General features: G+C 50.8%; 1 protein-coding gene across 1 annotated transcript; it reads left to right on the top strand.

The window, feature by feature from the left end:
* The first annotated feature begins 351 nt into the window (after positions 1-351).
* SPARC (secreted protein acidic and cysteine rich) lies at positions 352-22698 on the top strand. Its single transcript, XM_068979518.1, has 10 exons — positions 352-447; positions 10643-10712; positions 11550-11612; positions 12194-12281; positions 13637-13758; positions 15539-15659; positions 17392-17525; positions 18597-18745; positions 20893-21041; positions 21523-22698. Exons 2-10 carry the CDS (start codon positions 10656-10658, stop codon positions 21549-21551), a joined length of 912 nt encoding a protein of 303 aa, XP_068835619.1. The 5' UTR covers positions 352-447; positions 10643-10655; the 3' UTR covers positions 21552-22698.
* The last annotated feature ends 1952 nt before the right edge of the window (positions 22699-24650 follow it).

Raw genomic sequence — 24650 nt, 5'->3', positions numbered from 1 at the left:
GTGGGCCTGGATATTCCCCTTGGGAACCCTGGGTGGATGATCCCTTGCCCCCTCCAGGCCTCAGATCCCCTCTGAACAAGGAGGGGGCTGTTTTAGGTGATTCCCGCTGGCCTTTCCAGTCCCAGCGCTCTGCTCGGTCAGTCTGTCTCGGCAAGAGCTCCAGAACCCATGTGGCGGGCGGGGTTGGGAGGCGGGTCAGGACAGCCCACCGAGAGGAGAGGAGGAAAGGCTTGGAAGACAGAGACAGCTTTGGCTGTGGGGAGAAGGGGAGGGGAGGGGAGGGGAAGGAGGAGACACAGGAGGAGGAGGGACCGCGGGGTGGAGGGGGAGACAGACCCAGCCCAGAGCTCTGAGTGGTTTCCTGTTGCCAGGCTCTAAGCCCCTCACATTCCTGCAGACCTCCAGACTGCCCGGAGCTTGCCTGCTGCCTGCCTGCCCGCCACTGAGGTATGTCTGACCCCTGCCCTGCCTGTCCCTCCTCTAGGCCTGCACCCCCTGCACCCTGGCCCACTCCTCACTTTGTGTACAAGGAAAAGAAGCTGTGTTGGGAGGTCTCCAGGCGCAGGGACTCCATCCTTGCTCTCCCGAAGGGCAGGGGACGCGGACTTGCTGCCTGTTAACTCCTCAGGTGAAACCGAGATCATGTGGTCTCCCCTTTGGGACTGCAGAAAGTAATCCGATTGTCTCTGAGAGAGTATTTTCTCCCTGTCTCTCTCTGTGCCTGTCTCTCAGGTTTCAGAGGCTGCCTTTACAAATGGGGGCCACCTCTTCCTTTCCTGGGAATATGATCTGGGCACAGCTGCAAGAGGGATGGGCCACCAGAGTCTGCCCTGCTTCCCATTCCAGGAGGAGAAACTTTCTAGACTTGGTTCTTGCACTCTGTTTTCCCAAAGGGATTTGGCGTGAGTGATAAACTGATCTTTGGAGGGATAAGAGAGGGTCTTCACCTTTCATCAGCACTTCTGTGAAGTCTCCTGTTGCCCTGGAATTTCTCCCCTCTCAACCTCCAACCCCTCTCCAACACACACACACACACACACACACACACACACAGACACACACACACCGATTCCGGTGCCACTCAGCCTGAAATAGCACTGTCAGACAATAAGTCCGGGGTTAGGCATTGTTCCCATCCCAGGCTCCCCAGGATGTAAACACTGGAAACTCAGCAGCAGTAGCCCTCTGTGTATCTAAATTTGAAGACTCCTGATATCTGATAGGGTCCAGAGAGGCGCAGGGTCCGACGGGAGACTGGGTGTAGTGGGGGTGTGCTGCAAACAGTGGGAGGGAAAAGACAAGATGGAGAGGGTTTCAGGGCGACCTTCCCACACCTTTGCCATGAGAAGTTCAAACTCTACACGAGGCTGCTGTTAGGTCTTCTTCAGGTACAGCCCTTCCTACCTATGGCTCCACTGGCTGGCTCATGAGCAGGATTCCTGAGTCCCTAAGGGCACCAAGGGGAAAGGGGGCCCTTGGGGAAGGCATGTCTTCCAGGAAGCCCAGTCCACCCAAAAAGGAACAGAGGGGCACATGTTTTCCTCCAGAAAGTGCTACTCTATGCAGAACACAAAGAGAAAGGGTTTTCTCTGTGGTTGAATTTCTGTGCACTCCAAGCGCTGAGAGCAGGATGAGAAGCACATTCGAAGTAGGGGGGCAGACTGAAGACATACATCTTACATGTGATCTTAGGTAAATGTCTCCCCTGGACTTCGTCTCCCTGTCTGTAAAGTCAGAGGAATGGACTCAACCGTCTTTGGGGTGCCCGGCATCCTCTGAACTTTCCAATGAAGGTCTCTTAAAGCAGAATTCATGGACTAGCTTTTGGCTAGGTTTCAAAGAGATTGCAAGCCCCTTAAAATTGTATATACAGTTGTGTGTGTGTGTGTGAGAGAGACACACACAAAGAGAAATAGAGACAGAGTTAGCGGCAATATCCAAGAGGGTGTTCACAGCCTTCAGTCTTAAAAATATTCTCAAATGGACGCCTGCCCCTCCAGGTAGCCAGAGGGCATGACGTGGGAGATGGAGAGGGTGGGGCCTGGAAGCCGAGGTGTATTTGCAGAAGGATGAAAAGCTTTGGAATGGGAGTGGTTTGGGGAAAGAGAGAGTTAACTTGCAGCCATCAGCTGCCACATCGACAAAGTCGGGAGCTGGAGTTGAGGGAGGGAGGGGGAGGGAAGGGAGGGTGCCTGGAGAAGAAATCAACTTTTGAAACTTTCTCCAAGTCCCACCCACCAAAAAGCTCTTCTTTGCTATGACTCACTCTAGGAGGAATGCGAGTTGCCACGGTAACCTTTTTTTCAGGGTCTCTGCCTGCTGGCTGGGAGGGGACACTAGAACACTTAGAATATCAGGCTCTGTAGGTCTGAATGTCCCCCACTCCACTCCATCCCAAGAGGGCAAATTCTAGGTCCTGCCCTGCCGACCTCCCACTCTCCCGGGACCCCAGGGCAGCTATGGGGCTGTAAGTCGCTTCCTGCTTCCTGGGATAGGCTACTTGAAGACCCGAGTTTTAAAACCACCTCTACCTCAAAGGTGCCATTTGACCTTGAACTAATGGCTTCTCCTTTCTGAGCCCCAGGTTCAAGGAGAACCAGGTCCTCCTTGGTTCAAAAAGTGATAACACCACCACCTCAAAGGGATACTGTGTGGACAAAACGGGGATGATACACAGAGAAGCTTGCTACACTGTGGCCCTCTCACCTAATGAGATAGGTTTTTAGAATGGATAAATTGATGGCATCCAAATAATTGGTGACATCATTCCCCGCTTTTTTGTCTGGCAGCTTCATCATCTTGGGGTTTGGATATAACTTCCCTTTACTAAAAGTGCTGACAGGCACATTTAAGCAAAATAAATATTGTCCAGATTCTTTTGATTTGGGCACCTTCATATTTCCCAAGAGTGTTGCACCCTCCAGTGTCCAAGGCAAAGGCAGAGGTGGAGCCTAACTCACAGTGACATTCGGAAAGACACTTTCCCTCTCCAGACTCAGTTCCCCCATCTGTTAAATGGGGAATCTAACCTAGGGCCGAAGAATTGATGCTTTTGAACTGTGGTGTTGGAGAAGACTCTTGAGAGTCCCTTGGACTGCAGGGAGATCCAACCAGTCCATTCTGAAGGAGATCAACCATGGGATTTCTTTGGAAGCAATGATGCTGAAGCTGAAACTCCAGTACTTTGGCCACCCCATGAGAAGAGTTGACTCATTGGAAAAGACTCTGATGCTGGGAGGGATTGGGGGCAGGAGAAGAAGGGGACAACAGAGGACGACAGAGGATGAGATGGCTGGATGGCATCACTGACTCGATGGACTGAGTGAACTCCGGGAGTTGGTGATGGACAGGGAGGCCTGGTGTGCTGCAATTCATGGGATCGCAAAGAGACACCACTGAGCGACTGAACTGAACTGAGCCTAGGGTCTCCAGGTGCCCTTTCAGCTCTGAACTCCTGTGACCCTAGCTGCCAGGTGCTGCTTTCACTAGAAAGAACAGTCAGACTACATTTTTAACAGTGCCTGGCCCCCTAATTGAAAAGGAAACAAGAGAAGGGGCTCTAGGGGAACTTGGATTGCATAATAGCCCGCTAAAATCTTTATCCAACTGTAGAGACTTGTCAACCAATTGTGTGGCTGGGGTTTGCTATTCACAAGAGCAGTTTTCCTTGCTAAAAAAAAAAAAAAAGCTATAAATAGAAAAGGATGGTGGAGGAAAGGAAAGAGCTGAGGATGTGAGGTAAACAGGAAAATATTTGATTTTTGACGTTATTTAGACAGGTAGCTATGTGTGCAGGGATAAAGAGGGACAGACACAAACCCACGAGGATGCCAAGTATATAAACATTGATTTCACCAACTGGCACAGCTGAAAATAAATGTTTCAATACATGAGCAGACACAGGGGGTCATGCACTCACGGCTCCCTCTGAGCAATACCTTGACTCACAGACAAGTCTCAGATGTCCATCTGATGCATATGCAAACTCTGACCCTCACCTATAAGGGCTGAAACCCACAGATGCTGAGTCAGGTAGACACACAGCATCACATACAAAGCTTCACACAGTGGTCCTCAAGGTCATTGGTCACTTATGCAAATACACAATCGCCATTTGTAGCCACACACAGACATGCACAGCCAGACCTAACTACAGGTCATGGCGGAGAGGTAGACCCCTGAGTGTTAGTCGCTCAGTCATGTCTGACTCTTTGCGATCCCATGGACTGTATGTAGCCCACCAGGCTCCTCTGTCCATGGGATTCTCCCAGCAAGAATACTGGATGGGGTTGCCATTTCCTTCTCCAGGGGATCTTCCCAACCCAGAAATTGAACCCCGGTCTCCTGCACTACATGCAGATTCTTTGCCATCTGAGCACCTGTTGTATGTTAGAGACAGCAATTGAGACTCGGGAAGGGAAAATAACTCAAAGTCATGCAGCAAACTGATGTCTGAGCCAAATTTTCAGACATCTGGAAACATCCAGATGTTCATTTTGGCTTCTTTTGTTGGTTTCCTTTGAGCAGTTTGGTACTCTCCTGACACTCCTCCCTGTAGTCAACAGCCCCATGGATAACAAGTGATAAGAGCTACCTCTCTTCCTCCTTTGCTGGCTTGCCATGGCCTGACGCAGTCCACATGGCTTTGTCATTAGGGCAACAGGAGGTGGCTAAGAGGTGACTGCAACCAGTGACTTGACAGAATTATTTAGAAAAACAGCCTCCTTCTTATCCAGGAGATGTCTAGACAGGACATTAACTCTGCTCTCACTTGTCAAGTTATAGAGCTTGATGTCTGTAGGCAAAGTAGGAATGGAGATACCAACTCTCGCTATAGCTGGCTTCTTTCAGAAATGTGGTATTAACCCATTTCATCTGAGGATCTTTCTGGGCCCTTGTGTGTTAGTTATGGCCATAGGATCCTAGACTAATCAAATGAAAAAATAAACAATCCCCCAAACATCTTGATATTTCTGAATATCTGGAAGTTCAGCCCAGATACCAGCTTGCCATGTATGACCTCAAGTGAATTATTTTCACTCTCTGATCCTCAGTCTTCCTATCTCTAAAATCAGAAGCATGGCAAAGGGGTGTTGCTTGGCATGACACCACCAACCCATTGGTAGCAGCTGCCAAAAGAACTGTGTCCAGGATTTGAGTCCAACAAGGAGAAGGGGACGACAGAGGATGAGACGGCTGGATGGCATCACCGACTTGATGGACATGAGTTTGAGTGAACTCCGCGAGCTGGTGATGGACAGGGAAGCCTGGCGTGTTGCAATTCATGGGGTCACAAAGAGTCGGATGCGACTAAGCGACTGAACTGAACTGGACTTTAGGGGGAAAGGTCATATGATTGATTAGTAATGTCTGCCACATGCACAGGAGGAGCAGGTGTAGCCACGTGTGCCATGGATTTGCTTGCTATCTTTAGGATGTGACAGCCTGGACACTTTGATGTTATTTCTCATCCCTTCCATTTGTGGTCACCCAGATGCACCAGTGGCCCCTAGGGGGAGCCAACGGGGAGAGCCTGAAGCTCTGCCCTGGGGCTTCTAACCACAGCAAAACGTGGCATCTTAGATGTGTTTATGGAACCTCTGTCAGACTGATACCAGTCTCATCCTCTGGGGCCATTTCTGAGTTGCCTCTGAACCTCTTAAAACCTATGCTTGAGCACCCTAAAACAGGAGTCCCCAACTTCCAGGACCTAATGCCTGATGATCTGAGGTGGAGCTGATGTAATAATAATAGCAATAATGTGCACAATGAATAGAATGTGCTTTAATCACACGCTCCACTCTGCCCTGGTCTGTGGAAGAATTGTCTGCCATGAAACTGGTCCCTGGTGCCAAAAAGGCTGGGGACTAAATGTTTCCCTTAAATGTTTCCCGTAGCTTCTTCCCTTCCAGCAAGAATTTTTACAAGTGGAAGCAGGAAGTCAAGGGCCAGGCTGGGAAAGGTGGTCCTCTGATAGGCTGCTGACTCAGCTGACTTGGAACGTCAGGGCTGAAAGGAACCTTAGGGACTATGGCCTCAGGTCTTCAAACTCTCTCATGAAAGAACTTAGAGGTTCTCCAAGGCATCTCAGGGAGTGTCCCAGTGCCAGCCTCCATCTCAACACTGTTTTTTTTCTTTTTTTTTAATTTCGAGCTGATTCATTGAATAGATAATAGTGCATTCACATGTACAACAAAAGTGAACGGCTCTTAGTTGTTTCAAACTTGGACTAATGCAGAAGACTTCGCTGAGAGAAAGGCTCCCTGGCTTATATGACTCTGAACACCACTGATCTAAAACAGCATCTGCATTGTGCAGAGGAGTGGCGCTAGGTGAAGTCCAAGGAGTAGCGGAGCCTGTCCTGATTTGAAGGGTGAGCTGGGGGCAACACTGCCAAGACTCAGTCCCAGGGCTCCTGACTTCCACGTCACCTCTGAGTGGCTGTGTGTGCTCCCTGGGGTGTGAGTGCCCACGTGGCCACACTGGCACCTCTCTGGACTGTCTCCGGCCTCCTTCTGAGTCCTGGCATTCTGGCGGGGCTGGCTCACCCACGAGGTCCTTTATTAGCCTCTAGACTTGTTTTCCTCTCTTTGGGCTTGTTTACCAGGAACATGTGTTTGGGGAACCCTTGTTAGTAAGCCAAATGGTAGGAGCAAGATGTCTGGTTTGCGTCAGCAGCCCAACTGAGAGGGCAGCCTGGGGCCTGGCTTCACTGTGCCCTGTGGAGGCCGGGCTGGAGTGCCCGAGACCAAAAGGAGCAATGACTCCTTTGTTCCAGCCCAGCACCTGTTCTCCCTGGGCCGTGAACAAAGAGCTAGGATTCTTGTCCTGGATTTCCAAGGTGAATGGAGATTCTGGGATCTTTGTATTTAAGATACTCTTCTGATGCTTATCTCTTGTAATCACCCATGAGTCTTTTAAGGTAAGTATGTTATTTTCATTTCTAAAATGGAGAAATACATGGAGGCCCAGAGAGGGAAAATCACTTTCTGAAAGTCACACAACTGCTATATGGCAGAACCAGGATTTGAACCTGTATATTCTGTCTCCAGAGCCCCTGGGCTTACCTCTCTGCCATAATGCCTCTATAAAAGTTGATAACCACTCTGTCTAATATGGGCTTCCCTGGAGGCTCAGATAGTAAAGAATCCACTGGCAATGAAGGAGACCTGAGTTTGATCCCTGGGTTTGGAAGATCCCCTGAAGAAGGGAAAGGCAACCTACTCCAGTGTTCTTGCCTGGAGAATCCCATGGACAGAGGAGCCTGGAGGGCTATAGTCCACAGGGTCGCAAAGAGTTTGGCATGACTGAGGGACAAAGCAAGCTCTGTCTTAATATGGTAGCCACTAGCCACATATGGTTACGTAGAATTTAAGTTAATTAAAATGAAATACAATGAAAACTTCAGCCCTTCATTTGCACTAGCAACATTTCAAGTGTTCAATAACCACTGGTGGCCACTAGCCATCACGTTACACATGCGGATATAGAATATTTTCATCATCTTAGAAAGTTCTATTAGACTGCATTGCTTCATAAATTCTTCTACTCAAATCAGATTTGATGACTGTAACTCAGATTCTGTGCTTCATGTCCTTAGGGTTCTATGATTCCAAGATCCACAGTCTAAAATGTAATGATTCCAAGATTTTTCCCTAGTTCTGTCCTTCAGCAACTTTTCAGTGTCCAGAGAGAGCCTACAGGAGGCCCTTTATGTTTCAAGGGAGATGAACTTGGGTGGTGATGGGAGGAGGGGGCGGCTGTACTTTTCCATCCCCAGACTCTTTCTAAAGAAGGAGAGGTGACCTCAGCTTCGGGTCCTGCTGGCAGCCAGGGATGGGTTTTCAGCCGTCTCCAGAGCAAATAAAGGCAAAAGGAAAGGACTGGATGTTCGGAACAGGAGGCAGGGGCGGTGGCGGGGTGGGAGTGAGCTAAGTCTGCATCTGACGACCACGGGGCCAAGGGGAACACGCCTCCTGCTGCCCCCCTCCCAGTCTCATTTCCTCCAGGGTACCTGGGGCCAGTTCACAGCCCAGCTGGGCCCCATCAGGTGAGCACCCAGCGGAGGAACTGCTGCCAAGGGAAACAGCAGGTGAGGCAGAGGGCAGGCCGGAGGCGGAGGGGGGCAGCCTCGGTCTTCATTCAGCCCTGCCACCCACTCCCTGGGGCTCTGGGCAGGTTTTTTCCCCTCTGGGGCTCAGCCCTCTCTTCTGCACTATAAGGTAGAAAGACATGCCTTCAGCCCCCAGGGGATGCCGGATTATGAAAATGTTCTTAAAAGGATAAGCACAGGCATCATTACAAACTAAAGAGATACAGAGTTTTTATTTAATACTGCTCATTTATACAGAGGTGTTTATATTTTCACCAGGTGGGCATGCCAGACCTAGGTTTGACTGGCAAAGGATGTGTGCACAGCTGATCATTTCTGGATGCTGGGGTTTGGCCCTGTGTTCTGACCTTGCTAGGGTTACTGATGCACCCCCTGACCTTTGCAGGATGGGCACCTGGCCTCTTTGACCAGTGGTGGTTTAGAGAACCTCAGAGAGGGAGCTCATGGGTATGCAGGGAGTATGGTCATACATTCGAGAACCGTCCAATGCTGCCCTTCCCTCCCATCAAACGATCTGGATGGAGAGGATGTTGGGACTGGTGAGGGAAAACTGGGCAAACCCTCAAATTAGGAAAACAACTCCTCCTCCAAGACTGTGTGTCCTTTTCTTAACACTTACTTCCCACTTTTCTCCCCGATCCCCATCCGAGTCTTAAAGAAAAACTCTATGAGGCCCAACCCAAGTCCATGAGGAGGAATTTTTTCAGCTTGGAAGGGGCCTGCATGTTGTCTGACTTCCTCCCTCTCCACCTCAGCCCCTTTCATTCATGCTTTCTCTCCTGTTCCTTTCATCCAAAGCCATGTGCATGCTTAAATTGGAGTTGGGGACACCGTGAAGCAAAGCCAAGCTCCCAGGTTGATTTCTCTAAATTTCTGTTGGTTTTATTTCTTATAATGCCATAAAATACTGAGGTTTAGTGTCTATTTCAACCCCAGTAGAGGACCATTATGAAGTCTTCCCTTCTGCTGCCTCTTTCTGCTACCCACATACCATAATTTAAGTGAAGATGGGGATAGTGGAGGGGATGATGTGTGTCAAGACCAGCATGTGCTTGGGACAGTTGAAGGGCATCTCAAGGGCTCAGGCTACCGCCTCAAAGCTCAGCTAGTCGAACCCTCTCAAGTAGTAGAAGAGGGAAACCGAGGTCTAGAGAAGATGAAGGATTGAACCAATATACCAAGTTAATATTGCGACAGAACCAGAATCCTTGGGATTTAGCTCCAAACTAAGCGTTTCTTCCATGATGCCAGGGTACCTCCCACCAAGGTGCTTGGTCAGTTGAGAAATCTTGGAAGGAACCAAGGGCAAATGAGGGGAGACATGGCCACTGCCCACACTGACTGAAAGCTGCTTAGGCGCAGGGGAGATGCTTGCTCTGTGTGGCACCGACGGATGATCATAGGAGACCAGGAGAAGCTTGAAGGGAGGCAAGCTGAACAGTAGGAGGAAGGACTTTCTAGAGCCATTTGGAAATGGAAGTTCATTGAGCTAGAACAAGAAACAAAACATCCCCACCACAGCTCCTTGGTTAGGGACGGTATTTTGGCAGCAAATCATCAGAGATTCTGCTCCAAGATGCCCTCCAGCCATTAGATTGTTAGAGTCAAGAGCTCACCATCTAGAGGACGGTTTCAGCAGTGACCAGAGTGGGAGAATTTTCTAGAGAGCTTTCTAGGTCTCAGTTAACATCTTTTAGCTGTGAGGGAGAAACAGAAGGTAACACAAAACATATGCAAGCATTTGGGTAGTTTCCACACAGAATCCAGAGAAGTGCCATCCCTCCTGGGCAGAATGGAGGAAAGTATGGCCGTAAGTCTCCACTGGCTACCCTCGAAAACTATTGTTCTTTGTTTTAGAATGTAGGCCTCATTGTCTCAAATTGGCAAGGGGTTGCTGCCTATTGAATTCTCTTATTAAAGAGGGGTAAGGGAGAAGGAGGTCCGGGGAAAGATGGGAGAGGAGGAAGAGGAGGGGAAGAGTCTGGGGTATAGGAAGAAAAGAATCCTAGAACATCAGGGATTGAAGGGCCTTTGAACAAGATCTGGTTCAGCATTGCCCAGACTTGATTAATTAACCAGTTGTCTTTGTCCAATCACTGTCTAAAAATTTAAATACATATACTGAGGAAAGAGACAAGATTCCCTACCGTAAATGGAAAAACCTGCGTACTTTTGTCATAAATAGAAGGAAACTGTTAAACTAGACACAAAGGAAACAGGACAACTCTACTGAATTCCAGCTGGATGTCGTTTCCTGCGGAGGCTCTGAGCCAGAGGCCTGCCCTCTGCTCAAAAGGGCAAGAGATGAGTGTTAGATGTTAAAGGCTGGTTAGCACCAAACTGAGACTTTCTCATACCATCAGGATTAAAAGAGAACCAAGTGGAAGCAACCTTCTCCCTGTCTTTCACTATCGTCTACCATGGACCATCTAAAATTATCTTGCGTATCACAGGAATTCAGTGTCAGGAGGAACTCTCCATCAAGAAACCTCGCCCTCACTGAATTCTTCATCTCTCTTCTCCCCACAGGGTTCCCAGCACCATGAGGGCCTGGATCTTCTTTCTCCTTTGCCTGGCTGGGAGGGCCTTGGCAGCCCCTGTGAGTACCTGAAAGTCACATCTTCTTGATCTTACCTCCCACCACAAGCTCAGGGGCATTGAATCCACCCACCCTGGATGTTCAGGGGGGACAAGCACTTCCCTGTCTTGAGTTGTCTTTTTATTTTTTTTAAGATTTTTTTCCCTTAAACTAATAAGCTCAAAATAAAAAGGAGATTCCAGGGAAGACAGATTTCCATGTAATGTGAAGATGTACTTGTTTAGCGAGCAGAGCTTCCCCAGAAAGGGACTAGGATTGTTTTAGAAGGAAGTGAGCTCTTTATCATATGAAGACTTCCAGAAGAGAAGGGGATGCTGATGGGAGTGATGGGAAAAGAAGCCCCAGCCAGCCAGGCACCTTAAAGTCACGTGCTATCTTGCTTCTCTCACTCCAGATTGACTCCAAGAAGGAATTGCCAAATAATGATGATGATGATAGTATCACACTTGTGGGGAAGATACTGACATCTGTTAAAATTCCGGGTTCATCCCCTATGGGTCTCAGTTTTCCCATCTGAAGGGAGTTGGTCTGCATCAGACCAGTTGGTCTTCCATCATTATGGGAGTCTAAGCTGCAGAGATGCTTTTGAGTTTTGATAGACACTTCAGATATAACTATACAAAGTGCGGTGCTCCAGAGACCCACAGGGCCTGCATGTTTGGCTTCTCCTGTGCCCGAGTTGTCCACCCATGGCAGGCCCTGAGGCACAGCCTCGGGGGGTCTCCCGTGAGCCTCTCTCCTAGCTCCCCAGCTTCAGTGGTCCAGGCTGAGGCATGTTAGTGGTGGAAGCTGGCCTGGGCCCCAACCTCTCTGAACCCTATTTTCACCTCCCGACAGCAACAGGAAGCCTTGCCTGATGAGACAGAAGTGGTGGAAGAAACCGTGGCTGAGGTGGCCGAGGTAGGTGGTGAGGGCCCCAGACTCCTCTCTGCCAACATCCACTCGCTGGGGAATCCAGACGGGGGCTGCCGGAGCAGGCCATTGTTCCCCTTCCCACGTGCATGCACAGGACAAATGTAAATCCTGTGGGTCCTCCAATGATGACACTCCCGAGTGCTCCCCAAACTCTCCCTGGAACCTCATAGGTGGGAGCTATGATTCTGAATTTGTCTTTTACTGTTTGAATTGTGTGACATTTTTTCTCAGATGGTCATCCATGGTCTCCCCAAATATCAACTGATGAAAGGGAGACTACCCTGGTGCAGCTGAAGGGGAGAGAGCTTGGCACCCCCTCTTGCCCTGACACGCCTGGTGGCCTCTAGGGCATCTCCATAGAGTTCCGGGTCCATAGCTTCAGTCTCGATTCTGGACCTGGCACTTGTGCCTCCTGGGATCTGAACCCAGCACCCATTTCAGCGTGTCTATCCCCATCCCCTGTGGGTACCCAAGGCTTCGGGCAAGTCCCCTCCAGCCTTTGCCCCTTTCCTCCAGGTGTGGGGGTGGGATGGGGCATTTGACTCACTCTTCTCCCTCCACCCCAGGTACCCGTGGGAGCCAACCCCGTCCAGGTGGAAGTAGGAGAATTCGATGAGGGTGCCGAGGAAGTCGAGGAAGAGGTGGTAGCTGAGAGTAGGTCCCTTCTTGTCTTGTTAGACCAAGCCTTTGCCCTCTGCCACTTGGGCCCGGGGTGTGGGCCAAGCCTGTGTGAGGTTCCTTCCCAAGGAAACGCAGGGTGGGGTCCTCCCTGTGGGAGGGGCTGTGAAGGACAAACTGCCTTGACTGAAATGTTGGGAGTGTTTTCTGGAATCTAGAAAGATCTATTTATAGCCAGGCTGTAAGTGCCAGGAAGGGAAGTCTCAAGCTGGAAGTGGCCTTGTACCCTTGCAGCACTTTAATCTAGTTCCAGAGTTGGGTTTCAGGTTCCTACTGAGATCCCCAGTCCTGTCCGGTCACTTGATGGCCCCAGACGCTTTCACACTTTTAAGCTTACTCAATTTTCACATGGCCACGAGGAAATAAACCTGGAAGCCTGACACAACTCCTATAAGGCTGTGAGAACCGTGACCTGGGGCTTCTGGCCCCTGCTCACAGTCCAGCATGCCTAACCCGCAGAACGGAGACTCACCGTACCCCACGGGCTGGAGGGGGACCAACCAAGGTCTGCCTCCAAACTTTCTGCGATGTCCTCTGACAGCCCTCAAACCTTCTCTGAGCCCAGCTTGCTCATGTCTTCTGTGGGGAAGGGTGAAGACAGTAGGCCCCCGCCCCAGGGTTGTCGAGGAACTAAGAGATAAAAGTAGAGGCCCCCTTTACCAGGACCTGGCAGGGCAGGCACCTAACAGAGGAAGACTTCGACACCCCAGTCAAGCGCCAGGAGGAAAGGCGAGAGGAGCTCTCATCCTCAGGGCCTGAGTATCCGCTGGAGCAGAGGGGCGTCTACTGAGTGCTGTCCCTTCCCCTTCACGTCCCCTATCCGGTGTTTACGAGACACAGGCAGACTATTGTTCAGTGTGGTCCTGGGGCCCTGTTCCCTTTTCCGCTACAGACACTCAGGTCTGTTTTGCTGGGCTGCATAGCTCCCTGGCTCTGTGACAACAGCCGACTTTCCAAGTCATTCTAGAAAGTCTATTCTAGAATTCTGAAATACCTCGCTGTCATTGATCCATGAACAGCCGAGAACACAGTGGTTGCCTCAATCCTTGGGGGAGCCATATGGCACCCAGTGCTCCCGGGTCCCAGACTGAATCCCCAGCCCCTGCAGGTGTGCCTGGCCCTGACCTCAGACAGAATCTCTAGTCCCCAGACTGAGCCAACTGCTCCCTGACAAGCTGATTTCAGCAGAAGAGAAGGGAGGGTGCAGGGCTGCCCAAAGGTCGAGTTGGGGCCAGAGCTGAGGACTTCTGTCCAAGGATCCATGTGGGTTGGGTTGGGATGAATGTGCTAGCCCAGGTGAGGTTAACCACGTTGCCCTCATGCTCTACCAGACCCCTGCCAGAACCACCACTGCAAACACGGCAAGGTGTGCGAACTGGACGAGAGCAACACCCCCATGTGTGTGTGCCAGGACCCCACCAGCTGCCCTGCCCCCATCGGCGAGTTTGAGAAGGTGAGGCCCAAGGGACAGGGTAGGGGATGAGGACTGTGGCCCTCAGGGTGTCTGCCCAGAACACTGCTGGCCTGGGGGGTCCCACAGGGCAGCTCCCGGTGCAGAAGTCCCCTCGCTAGGTCTAGTCATAGCAAGAGACCCAGCCAGAGAGGGTCTCTGTCTGGGACTCTCCAGCAGTCACTGGAGAGTGACTGTCACTGGACTCTCCAGCAACTGGCAAGAATTTACTCAGCATCACCAGCTTCCAGCCCTACTGAGACTCAGAAGGGAACACATGAGGGACTTTCTCATGTGGGAGAATCTTGGCAAAGCATCAGGTCCAAACATGTGGGTTCTGGGTCACAGCAAAGGTTGACATCAACCTTCATCTCCACCTCTTGATAGTGTGAGATCTTAGCTATGTTCCTGATCCCCTCCAAGTTTTCTCACCTCTAAAGATGGACCAGAAATAGACTTTATCTCGTAGAGCTATTGCAGGGATTTGTCAGATAATACCTGGTACTTAGTAAGTACTCAATATACACTATTTTAAAAAAACTTTCAAAGCTGTCCATTCAGTCTCCAATAGGACTCATCTGTCCATTCATCCATCCGAGGAAATATTTATTGAGCACTCATGCATATCAACCATTGTGCTCGTGGTCATCTAGCTCAGGGCCACAAATTGAGTTCCAGGATCATTCCCACAACCTCCACATGATCTCTCCATCTTTAACCTCTCCCCAGTACAACTTACCTTTTGAGGTCCAAATTTTAGCATCTTCATCAGCTCTTCCCTCCTCTTCACCCCTTCACCCCCTATCACACAGGTCACCAGTGCCCATCAGTAATCCCTCTGCAGAGATATGTAAGCAGTAAGCATGTGCAGGGTGTTCAGGACAAGGCTTCTCTCCTCCTGACACAACTCCTTGCTGCCACTGCCCTTGTTCAGCCCACAGCATCTCTGCTCCGCCATCCTCATGCTCAGAGATTCGCAAGAACCAACATAACTCACCACATATTTGCACTCACTGCTAATAGTTAAAGATATGTAGCTGATGAAAAGGGAATTGGGTACAGGCTGAGTGTGGAAGGATTCATGCACAGTCTTGCTTATTCTCCCCCTGCCTTGAAGGGTCTCTTTCCCCAGCTACAAAGATGAACTGCAGCCTCATATGAGCAAGGCTTCTGACCTATGAAGCCTATTACAGACTCAGCACCTAGTGTTTAGTTGAAGCCTGGCCACACAGGCATCCCATGCCCAGCATATACCCAAATTCCAGACTCTGAGCAGGAAAAGAGATGTTCAGCATGAACCATACTGTTTGTGTGAGCAACCCAGGCAAATTGAGACACTTGCATCATTTATGGACAGTTTTCTAACGGTGCAGGCAACTGTTCACCAGCCTCACTCCCAGACACCAGCCAAGGGCCAACATCACAAGAAGGCCTTTCTAAGGATAACAATCCCAGGCCTGCTGTATTAACCCTTTTCTGAGTACTCTGCCTTTCCCTCATCCTCACCTTCAGTTCATCTTTTCTGTATCTCCCAGGTTTGCTTTCCCATATCTCAGCCCTGACTCTGTCATTCTGCTGCTCAGAGACCAGCATGGGCTGAACATTGACTTAGGAGCCCAAAGAGTGGCTCCTTGCCAGGCCTCACCCCTAACTCACCTTGTGGACCCCGAGCTAGTCACGTTCCTTGCCTGGCCCTCAGTGTGCCCATCTCTGAAATGGGCATGGGTGTGGTACTGGCCAAGGGCTTTGGGAATGAGGGCGAGGCTCTCTGCTTTGCCAACAGGTGTGCAGCAACGACAACAAGACCTTCGACTCTTCCTGCCACTTCTTTGCCACCAAGTGCACACTGGAGGGCACCAAGAAGGGCCACAAGCTCCACCTGGACTACATCGGGCCTTGCAAATGTGAGTCTCCTCGGGCCCCGCCAAGCCTCCCGTCTCGGGGAAGAGGTGCCAAACTGGCACTGCTGCTGGCTCTGCCACCTCTGGGCTGTGTGATCTTGGGCACCTCTCTTCCCCTGTCTGAGCTTCAGGGATCCCAGTTATAGAATGAGATGATTGTTTATGAGCTGGTATCTGTACTCAGGACCCCTCCAGGGAAGGACTGAGCAGTGGAGGGAACACAGGATCAGGGCAGATTTCCAGAGCCTCTCACTAGCATTCGAGACAGCGCACTTCTTTTCTGTAATGATGAGGAAGTTCTTCTATAGGTCTAACCACAATCTTTCCTGCTTCAATGTTGTGAAGCAAAAATGATGTTCTTCCTGGGCCTAAAAAAGTGTTTTAAAAATACTTGCATTTGAATGCTTTAAAATCAAGGCAATTCTGTCAGTTCCCCTTAGGCCCTGTTACTCAATATTGTCATATCCTAGGCCCTTTTACTCTGTTACATTCCCATCTGCCTGCATAAAACATATGATTAAGTACCTGCTTCTAGAAACCTAGGAGCCAGGTGTTGGGGGCAGGGATGCCAGGGTTTGCCTGGCCTTTGGGGAGTGATCCCAGGTGCAGACTCAGCTGGCCCAGGCTCCTGCTCCAGTGTGTCTGCCTCCCTGTCATCTGAGACAGGCAGGGGCCCCTCTGCTCCCCTCCAAGACAACATCCACACGGTGTGTCTGGTACATTCTGGCACCAGCTGACACTGGGGAGGGCCACTCACCTGCCTCAGGTGTGCAAAGTGCAGAAAGGTGGAGGAGGGGGAACCAGGTTCTCCTGTGGTCAGCACTGCTCTTCCAGTTACAGGGCCGTGGATGTGAAAAGAGAAGGCTCAGGCCTGGAGAAGGAGGGCAGGGGAGGAATGTTGGCAGGAATCCCTGGGCAGTGAGACTGACACTTTTGCCAAGTGGCTCTTCTGTTCTCTGGGGCGTATCGCTTGCTCCAACTCCTAGCGTTTCCCTCTCAGATGTTCTCTTCCACTCCCCAGCTGCTGGTGAAGAAGGTCGTGGTCCTAACCACAGAGGGGACTTTCCATAGGTCCAAGGATGGGGGAAACGATGGGCCCCTAGGCCCCCTGGCACCCACATGCCCTGGTGCTGGATGAGGCTCTGATAATGTGGCCTTAAGCAAGCCCCTTCTCTCCACACTGATCTCTAATAATTCCAAGAGGGTGGACTTGGATGAAATCTCCAGGACCGACATTTTGTCACCTTGAGTTCCAAAGACCAGGATGCAATCCTATCGCTAAGAATGTTCTGGTGATTAAGCATACCTGAACCCCCACCCTGGCTAAGCTGGGCCTCTGAGTGAATGCTGTCCCTCAGTCTCCCAGCTTCAAACACCTCTCAAGGGTCAACATTATCACGGTGGGTCCTGGCCTCTGTTTTCAGGGCCCAACACCCAGGAAAGCAGGAGTTTCTGGAGCAAACCATTCCCCCCCCACAGATGAGATCAAGGTCAAGGGAACAGGGGATGTGCCTTTGCTCTTGTCCAATTGCAGAGTATTCTACCCCCACCCCCTCCAATCTCCTTTGTTCAAAAGATATGAAGAAACTGTGGCCCCGAGAGGCTGAGCCCGGTGCCAAGGCCACAGACTGAAGCAGCAGCAGAAAGGCAGGGGTGGGGAGAGCGACCTGGCCAGCGCATTGGCCCTCGGGCAGGGAGTCAGGGTCTGTGCTGACCACCCCTGTGTTGACCCTAGACATCCCCCCCTGCCTGGACTCCGAGCTGACTGAATTCCCCCTGCGCATGCGGGACTGGCTCAAGAACGTCCTGGTCACGCTGTACGAGAGGGACGAGGACAACAACCTCCTGACCGAGAAGCAGAAGCTGCGAGTAAGGGTCTTTTCTCGTCCTGTCTCAGGGCACTTGCTCGACCCTGAGCTGGCCCTAACCTCAGGCCCCAGGCTGGCTGAGATCCCCAGTCCCATTCCCAGATCTAGGAACCCAAATGTAAGCCCACATCCCTGCTCCAACGAGCACCTCTGTCCCGGGCTCTAGGACACAGACTCCTCTGTGCAGCCTTTGAAGGCTCCTAGAGCACATTCAGGGGCTTCCCAGGTGGCGTAGTGGTAAAGAACCCACCTGCCAATGCAGGAGATGTAAGAGATATGGGTTCAGTCCCTGGGCTGGGAAGATCCCCTGGAGGAAGGATGGCAACCCACTCCAGTATTCTTGCCTGGAGAATCCCACGGACGGAGGAGCCTGGCGGGCTATATAGTCCATACCGTTGAAAAGAGTCGAACATGACTGAAGTGACAGCACGCAGGCAGAGCACATTTACACGTTAAAGGCTCTGAGGGGTCGCGTAATGAACGGACCTGCTCACTTTGTTTAGGTCCATGTTAAGCACGAGACATAAACAATTCTATTCCTTTTTCCTTCTGAGTCTGTGGACTTTAAGGGACATATCAAGCACTAGGAGTACTGATAAAATACAGCTCCCTGGGCCCCACCTTAGGCACAATGAACCAGTGTCTCTGTGAAGGAAGGCCCAGGAAGCTGCATTTTGACACACTCCCCAGTCATTCTGATTGAGATGGCCCCAGGCCTCCACTTCTGTGGATGAGATAATGATGGTACTCATCTAACCACTTCCTTCCCTCATTTGGTCTTTTTTTCCCTGGCCACACTGCTCAGCATGTGAGATCTTAGGTCCCCGACAGGGATCAAACCTGTGCCCCCTGCAGTGGAAGCACAGTCTTAACCCCTGGACCCCCTTCCCTCATCCTGAACCCTGGAGTCCCCCTTCCCTCATCCTGAGCCCTGGAGTCCCCCTTCCCTCATCCTGAACCCTGACTTTGGCTGGTCTCTGCCTACTCTGGCCTCCGGTCGGGGGGAAGGGACCTTGACTGGCCCCGACAGCCTCCCCGGGCCCTCTGTCACACAGCATCTCTGCTCCCACAGGTGAAGAAGATCCACGAGAATGAGAAGCGCCTGGAGGCTGGCGACCATCCCGTGGAACTGCTGGCCCGGGACTTCGAGAAGAACTACAACATGTACATCTTCCCTGTGCACTGGCAGTTCGGGCAGCTGGACCAGCACCCCATTGACGGGTAAGACCCCAGAACCTCAGGGTCATGGAGGGGAGCTGCCTCTAGCCCGGCCCTGGAGTGGACAGTCGCGGCCAGGGCTGCTGGGTGCTCTAGATGTGGTCAGAAGACTTCTCAGTGGCCTCTGCTGCTCCCAACCCTGGAGGCCCATAGCTTGCCTAAGGGCTGCCACCGGAGAGGATAGGTGTAGGAGAAAGGATGTAGAAAGGATTTGGTACCATGAGACAATCCCTCTTTACTGCCTAAGAGGCAAAAGCCATCAGAACTGAAAACCCCTCCTTAACCCCATGAGTGCCAGCCTGGGGTATCCATTCAGCAAGGTAGAAGGAGCTGGGAAGGAGCTCCAGACTCTGTGGGGTGGCAAGGCTGAGGTGGGAGAGCAAGGCCCTAAGACCTGGCCCCCATGGGGCAAACTGGCTCTGGAAGTTAAGACAATCACAGCGCCCATCCCATCTCCATGGCAAGCTCCTGGTTTGATCACTCCTGCCCCATGTTGAAATGAGTTAGGAAGTGCTGTGTAAATGCCCTGTGGGATAGGCCAGGAGTTGGTCAGAGAACCAACATTTATTGAGTGTCTATTACATGTCCAGCACGATTCCAGGCAGGGGATTTAACTGTAGTCAGAACTGCCACGTAGGCCCTTGCCCCCATGGAGCTCACCCTCTGGGTGGTGCTCTGTTTCTCACAATGGAAGGAAAAAGTAAGGAATGTGCCCGGAAGTTGCAGGTGGTGGCTGACCGTCTGCAGCCGAGCTGGACCGGCCCCTCTCGCCCCCGCCTTCCTTTGCTGTGCGCTCCTGGAGCAGCTCAAGAGGGGGGCTGCTCTGCTTGCACAGGATGCCCAGGGCTGCTCCCCTCTGGGAGGCTCAACCCTCCCTCCAGGTCCAGCCCACCCTGTGGGTGATCCTGGGGGGCTGGGGTCTCCTGAGTGCTGGGAAACTGCCTTCAGCTTCTCTCCCAGGCTCTTTCCGTGGCTGGGATCCATCTGAGTCATACCGTGAAGGGGAGGGGAGACATAGGGAACATCTGGACTCAGGCTGAGCAAGGAAGGGGCCTGGAGGGAGGCTTCCAGATGGGGCTGCAAGGACCCTGCATCTGGGAAAGCAGCCTGGGTCAGAGGATCCGTCCTCCCCCTCTCCTTGTCCCAGAGCGGCCTGGTGACCTTGCCTGAGTCCCTGCCCCTCTCTGGGGCTCACTTTCCTCACTGATATACAAAGAAGGGGGAGGAGCTTCAGTTCAACCTATCCCTTCCATGAGTTGGGCCAGATAGGAGGGCCCGGGGGTCCTTGGGGAAGAGTGTTTTGAGGACGACTAATGGAGGGCTCTGGGGAACAAGGGGAAAAATTCCTACATGTGCTCTGGAGTCCAGGCCAGCTGGGAGGACAGGAACAGAGGAGATGGGGAGAGAAACCAGAAGGCCTCCCTCTCACACGGGACACAGTACATAAAAGATAAAGTTCTACTCACCCTCTGCCTGCCAATTCCAGTCCCTTCCCACGCTCCCTCCCCCAGAAGTCAGCACCCTCTTCCTTTTTTTTTTTTTCCTGGCCACACATCTTATGGGATCATAGTTTCCTGACCAGGGATCAAACTGGGCCCTTAGCAGTGAAAGTGCAGAGTCTTAACACTGGACTGCTGGGGAAACCCCACCCCTCCTCTCCAAGTGTTTCAGTACTCTCTTCATTTTGATGCATCTCTTTTTCATCTCTTTTCTGAGCATTTGCAGATGTATAAATGTGTGTCTGCAGAAAACATGCATTGTTGTTTCATGCCAGATTTTGATCTACCAATAGCGGAAATGCTGAATATCTTAAGCGTTTGTGCCCTCAAGTCTTAGCCAATTAGGAAACAATGAAATGCACCAAGAGACCTGTGTTATGAACCCACAGACCTCAGACCTGGAAGGGCCCTTTAGAGGTTATGATCAACTCCTCCCCCTTTGATGGAGGAGGAAACTGAGGCTCAGAGTTGGCCCGTGCTGTATGCTCAGAACCACAGCAGGTCAGTGGTAGAGCCGGGGTAGACCCAGGATCCTGGCTTCCCATTGAACATCCTCTCCTTCAGCCCCAAGGGGCAGGCTCCCTCCCTGTCTCCCCAAGCAGGGCTGTGGGGCTCGCTCAGCCTCAGCCTCTCCCCACCTCACCCCTGCAGGTACCTGTCTCACACCGAGCTGGCCCCACTGCGCGCCCCCCTTATCCCCATGGAACACTGCACCACCCGCTTTTTCGAGACGTGTGACCTGGACAACGACAAGTACATCGCCCTGGACGAGTGGGCCGGCTGCTTCGGCATCAAGGAGAGTGAGTGTTTGAGCAAAGGAGCCAGTGTCCTCTCCCTCCTTGCTGCTGTCTGTGTGTCTGTCCTTCCTGTCCATTGCTGCTGTCTGTGTGTCTGTCCTCCCTGTCCACCTCTGCTCTGTGCCTGGTTAACTCCTGTCTGCTCTCCCTGCCTGGGTGGGCCTCGCTCTCTTATGTCCTTCTCTATCCTTCCAGCTGTCTCCTTCTCCCTTTGCAAGCATCGGTACTCACTCTGTGTCTAGCACTGCTTTGGGAACTGACAGGCGCCTACAGGAAACAGCACATGTAATTTGGCAGCGCAAGTGACAAGGATCAGCCAGGGACGGGGAAGACCAAAGTTCTCAGTCATAGACTCCCTTGGTGACCTTGGACTGGTTACCTGGCCCCCGGCCCCTGGGATGGGTGGTATCCGCCAACTCCATGGGAAGCATCTCCTCATTGACCCCGGCCCCCAAGTCTAATTCTGCTCCTTCTTGCCTTGCAGAGGACATCGACAAGGACCTCGTGATCTAAAGCCACGCCTCCTCCTGCAGAACCAGATTCTCTCTCTTAACCTTTCCCCTCCTGTTTTCCCCAATGTTTAAAATGTTTGGATGGTTTGTTGTTCTGCCTGGGGTCAAGGTGCTAATATAGACTTAAACGAATACATTAACGGTGCTAAACATAGACATTTTAACCCAAGTCACGACATTCTTAGCCTTAACTCAGCTATCACGGCCTCTTGCTCACTCACTAGTGGTCCCACTTTCCTCTTGCTGTGTGCACATCTGCCCATTGTCTTGGGTGGAACACTTGATCTGCTCGAGTCTGCCTTCAGCACACGATGCATCTTCAGGTTTTCTACTTTTTGTTTGAAACTAATATTCACCAAGTCAGACTTTGAGTTAATTTTATTTCAGGGTATTGGCTGCCAGGGGGTCATCCCTCAGTGGTCTGAAGATGGACAAAGGGAAGTAACACGTGATGTTGGCAAGGATGCTTCTAGGGCTAGAGGGTCAGTGGTGGGAGAGACCTGCAGAATCCACCAGCCAGAACCACAGATAACAAATCTTGTGGTCAGGGGCTGTGACTGAGAGAAGGAAACAGGCTGTATTCTGGAAGTACATAAACTCTCACATAAACCCAGTTCTTCACCATTTCCCCTCCTCACTTTGCACTGCCATTTCTTTTTGCATTAGGCAACTTGCTCAGACTTTCCAGAGCCATGGCCCATCCGTTCTCTGGAATCCCCCCACACCTCTGAGAGGTGGATCACCACATCCTGCAGGGCTGCTCCCCTCCAAACTACCTTTAGGAGATACAGGACAGGGAGGCTGTTTCAGCCAGAAAGACCAAAATCAAGAGTGAGGTGCAGAACGTGGTAAAACAGAAAAAGGGCAGGTGGCAAATTGGTTTTCTTTTGGGTTTTCTGTTTTCTTTTTTCACATCTGGATGGCTGTCACCAGAGATCTTTCCTTCAGTCGCTAGCATGTTCCTCCTCTTCTCCCCTCCCCATTTTTTCTTTCTATTAATCAAAAGAAATTTCAAAATCAATGGGATGGTCGGATCTCACAGGCTGAGAACTCGTTCACCTCCAAGCATTTCATGAAAAAGCTGCTTCTTATTAATCATGCAAACTCTCACCACGATGTGAAGAGTTTGACAAATCTTTCAAAATAAAAAGTACTGATTTAGAAACTGTCTCCCTGAGTGACTTTGCATGTGTCTTAGTGACCTCATTTTCCTGACATGGAGATACGTGGACATAACAACATGTCCACACATGAATGCACAGATGCAAAGCCTCGCAAATGCATTATTACCCTTTTGTATACACAAGCTTACTTATACACGGGGAATGTATGGTGCCTATAAGCATGGATTTAGCTTTTAATTTTATGACCTGGGGGCTGACCTTTTTCATGATTGCATTTCATTATCAAAGCACCGGGCTAAGCAACTAGGGAAAGCACCAATGAAAGCAATGCCTTCACTTAGCATTCACTCATTCATTCACCGATCCATCAAGAAATGTTTATGATGTACTTACTATGGATTGATCCCATTACAGGTGCTACAGACACAGCTGTGGCAAAGCAGATAAAGCATTTGTTCTTCTGGAACTTACAGTCTTAACAAGGAATGGGTTTTAAAAATGCCCAACTAAATACAAGTGACAACATGTGATACGTGCACTGAAGGGCTCCCCTGGTGGTTCAGACAGTAAAGAATCCAACTGCAGTGAGGGACACACAGGTTTGATCCCTGGGTTGTGAAGATCCCCTGGAGAAGGGAATGGCTACCCACTCCAGTATTCTTGCCTGGAGAATTCCATGGACAGAGGAGCCTGGTGGGCTACAGTCTATGGGGTCACAAAGAGCTGGACTGAGTGACCAACACTTTCACTTTCCACACTGCAGGGGGAATATAAGAAACCAGCAGTGTATGTCACAGAAGGAATCAGGATTACTCTTGTTCCACGGTAATCACTCCCTATGCCTGGCTATTTAGACTTACCTTAAAATTTAAAATTCAGTCCCTCAGTCACTCCAGAAACATTTCAAATGCTCAACAGCAAAATGTGGTTAGCGGTTACCCTACTGAATAGGGCAGATATAGAACATTTTCATCATCACAGAGTGTTTGCACAGGGCTGTTCTAGGGCTTCCCTGAAAAAACCTGAGTCACAAAGGAAAAGAACGAAGTATTGGGAGAGGCAGAGGTGAGACAGGAGAGGGGTCGGGGAAAGGGCATTCCAAGCCCGGGGAACAGCACAGGCAAAGGTCTTGAGTGGGTGGGGAACATGAGTCCCCCGGCATGGCTGGTGTCCAGGCTGAGGGCTGTCTGGTACTGGATGAAGCTGAACAGGTGGGCAGAGGCCAGACCCTGAGGTCTGGTAGGCCATGTGAGGAGTTTGGATTTTATTTTTTTGTTTGCAGTGGAAGTTGTGGGAGGATTTTAAACCAGAGAAACAGACAAGATTAGACTGCCTTTAAAAAGAACACTCTGGTTCTGGAAAGGCCCACCGTTAAGTCCACTGAGCGTTTTACAAGGCCCATGCATGCCCATCACACTGGTGTGATATTTCAGGCTGGTGTTCTGAGGCTCCCCTTTGAGACAGAGAAATAGTTCCAGGAAGTGTGCTCCGTTGCAATGGACCACACACAGAGCGAGGTCTTCAGATGCCAAGTCTAGAGCTGGTTTATTCCTCTCTTATTTTACATTATTTTCAAACTACTAACAATACAAAGTCATTAAAAAAAATCATGAAACTCATAAACTTTTATTACAGTGTTGCTTGCTCACACAATGGGAGGCAAGAACTGGGCAGTTTGAATTTGATCCTGGCCATTTGCAGAAGGCAAGTCCAGCCTAGTGTCATCATCTAGAGGAATCCAGGCAGAGACTGATTGATAGGGTACATTTCAGAACTGGCTCCTTCCTTCGTTCTGTGATGCTTACCAGATGCCCACAATAATGTTTTATGTTCTCCCGAGTACGCGCAGGCATGGCCTCTGCTGCCCTGGAGCTTTCATTCTGGCTAGCCAGACTGTGCACAAGTCAGACCATTTGAGGCAGAAACATGTGCTGCAAAGGCCATAAAGCAGAGAGCTCTGACGGAACATGGCTTGA

Source organism: Capricornis sumatraensis, chromosome 9, assembly GCF_032405125.1.
Source record: "Capricornis sumatraensis isolate serow.1 chromosome 9, serow.2, whole genome shotgun sequence".
NCBI lineage: Eukaryota > Metazoa > Chordata > Mammalia > Artiodactyla > Bovidae > Capricornis > Capricornis sumatraensis.
Note: the sequence above shows the minus strand (reverse complement) of the source record. Positions and strands in the feature narration are given on the sequence as shown.

Coding starts and splice junctions, on each gene's coding strand:
- SPARC (XM_068979518.1), top strand. CDS start 10,656: ATGAGGGCCTGGATCTTCTTTCTCCTTTGCCTGGCTGGGAGGGCCTTG. Junction 15,660..17,391: donor CTACATCGGGCCTTGCAAAT/GTGAGTCTCCTC, acceptor TGTTGACCCTAG/ACATCCCCCCCTGCCTGGAC. Junction 18,746..20,892: donor GACCAGCACCCCATTGACGG/GTAAGACCCCAG, acceptor TCACCCCTGCAG/GTACCTGTCTCACACCGAGC.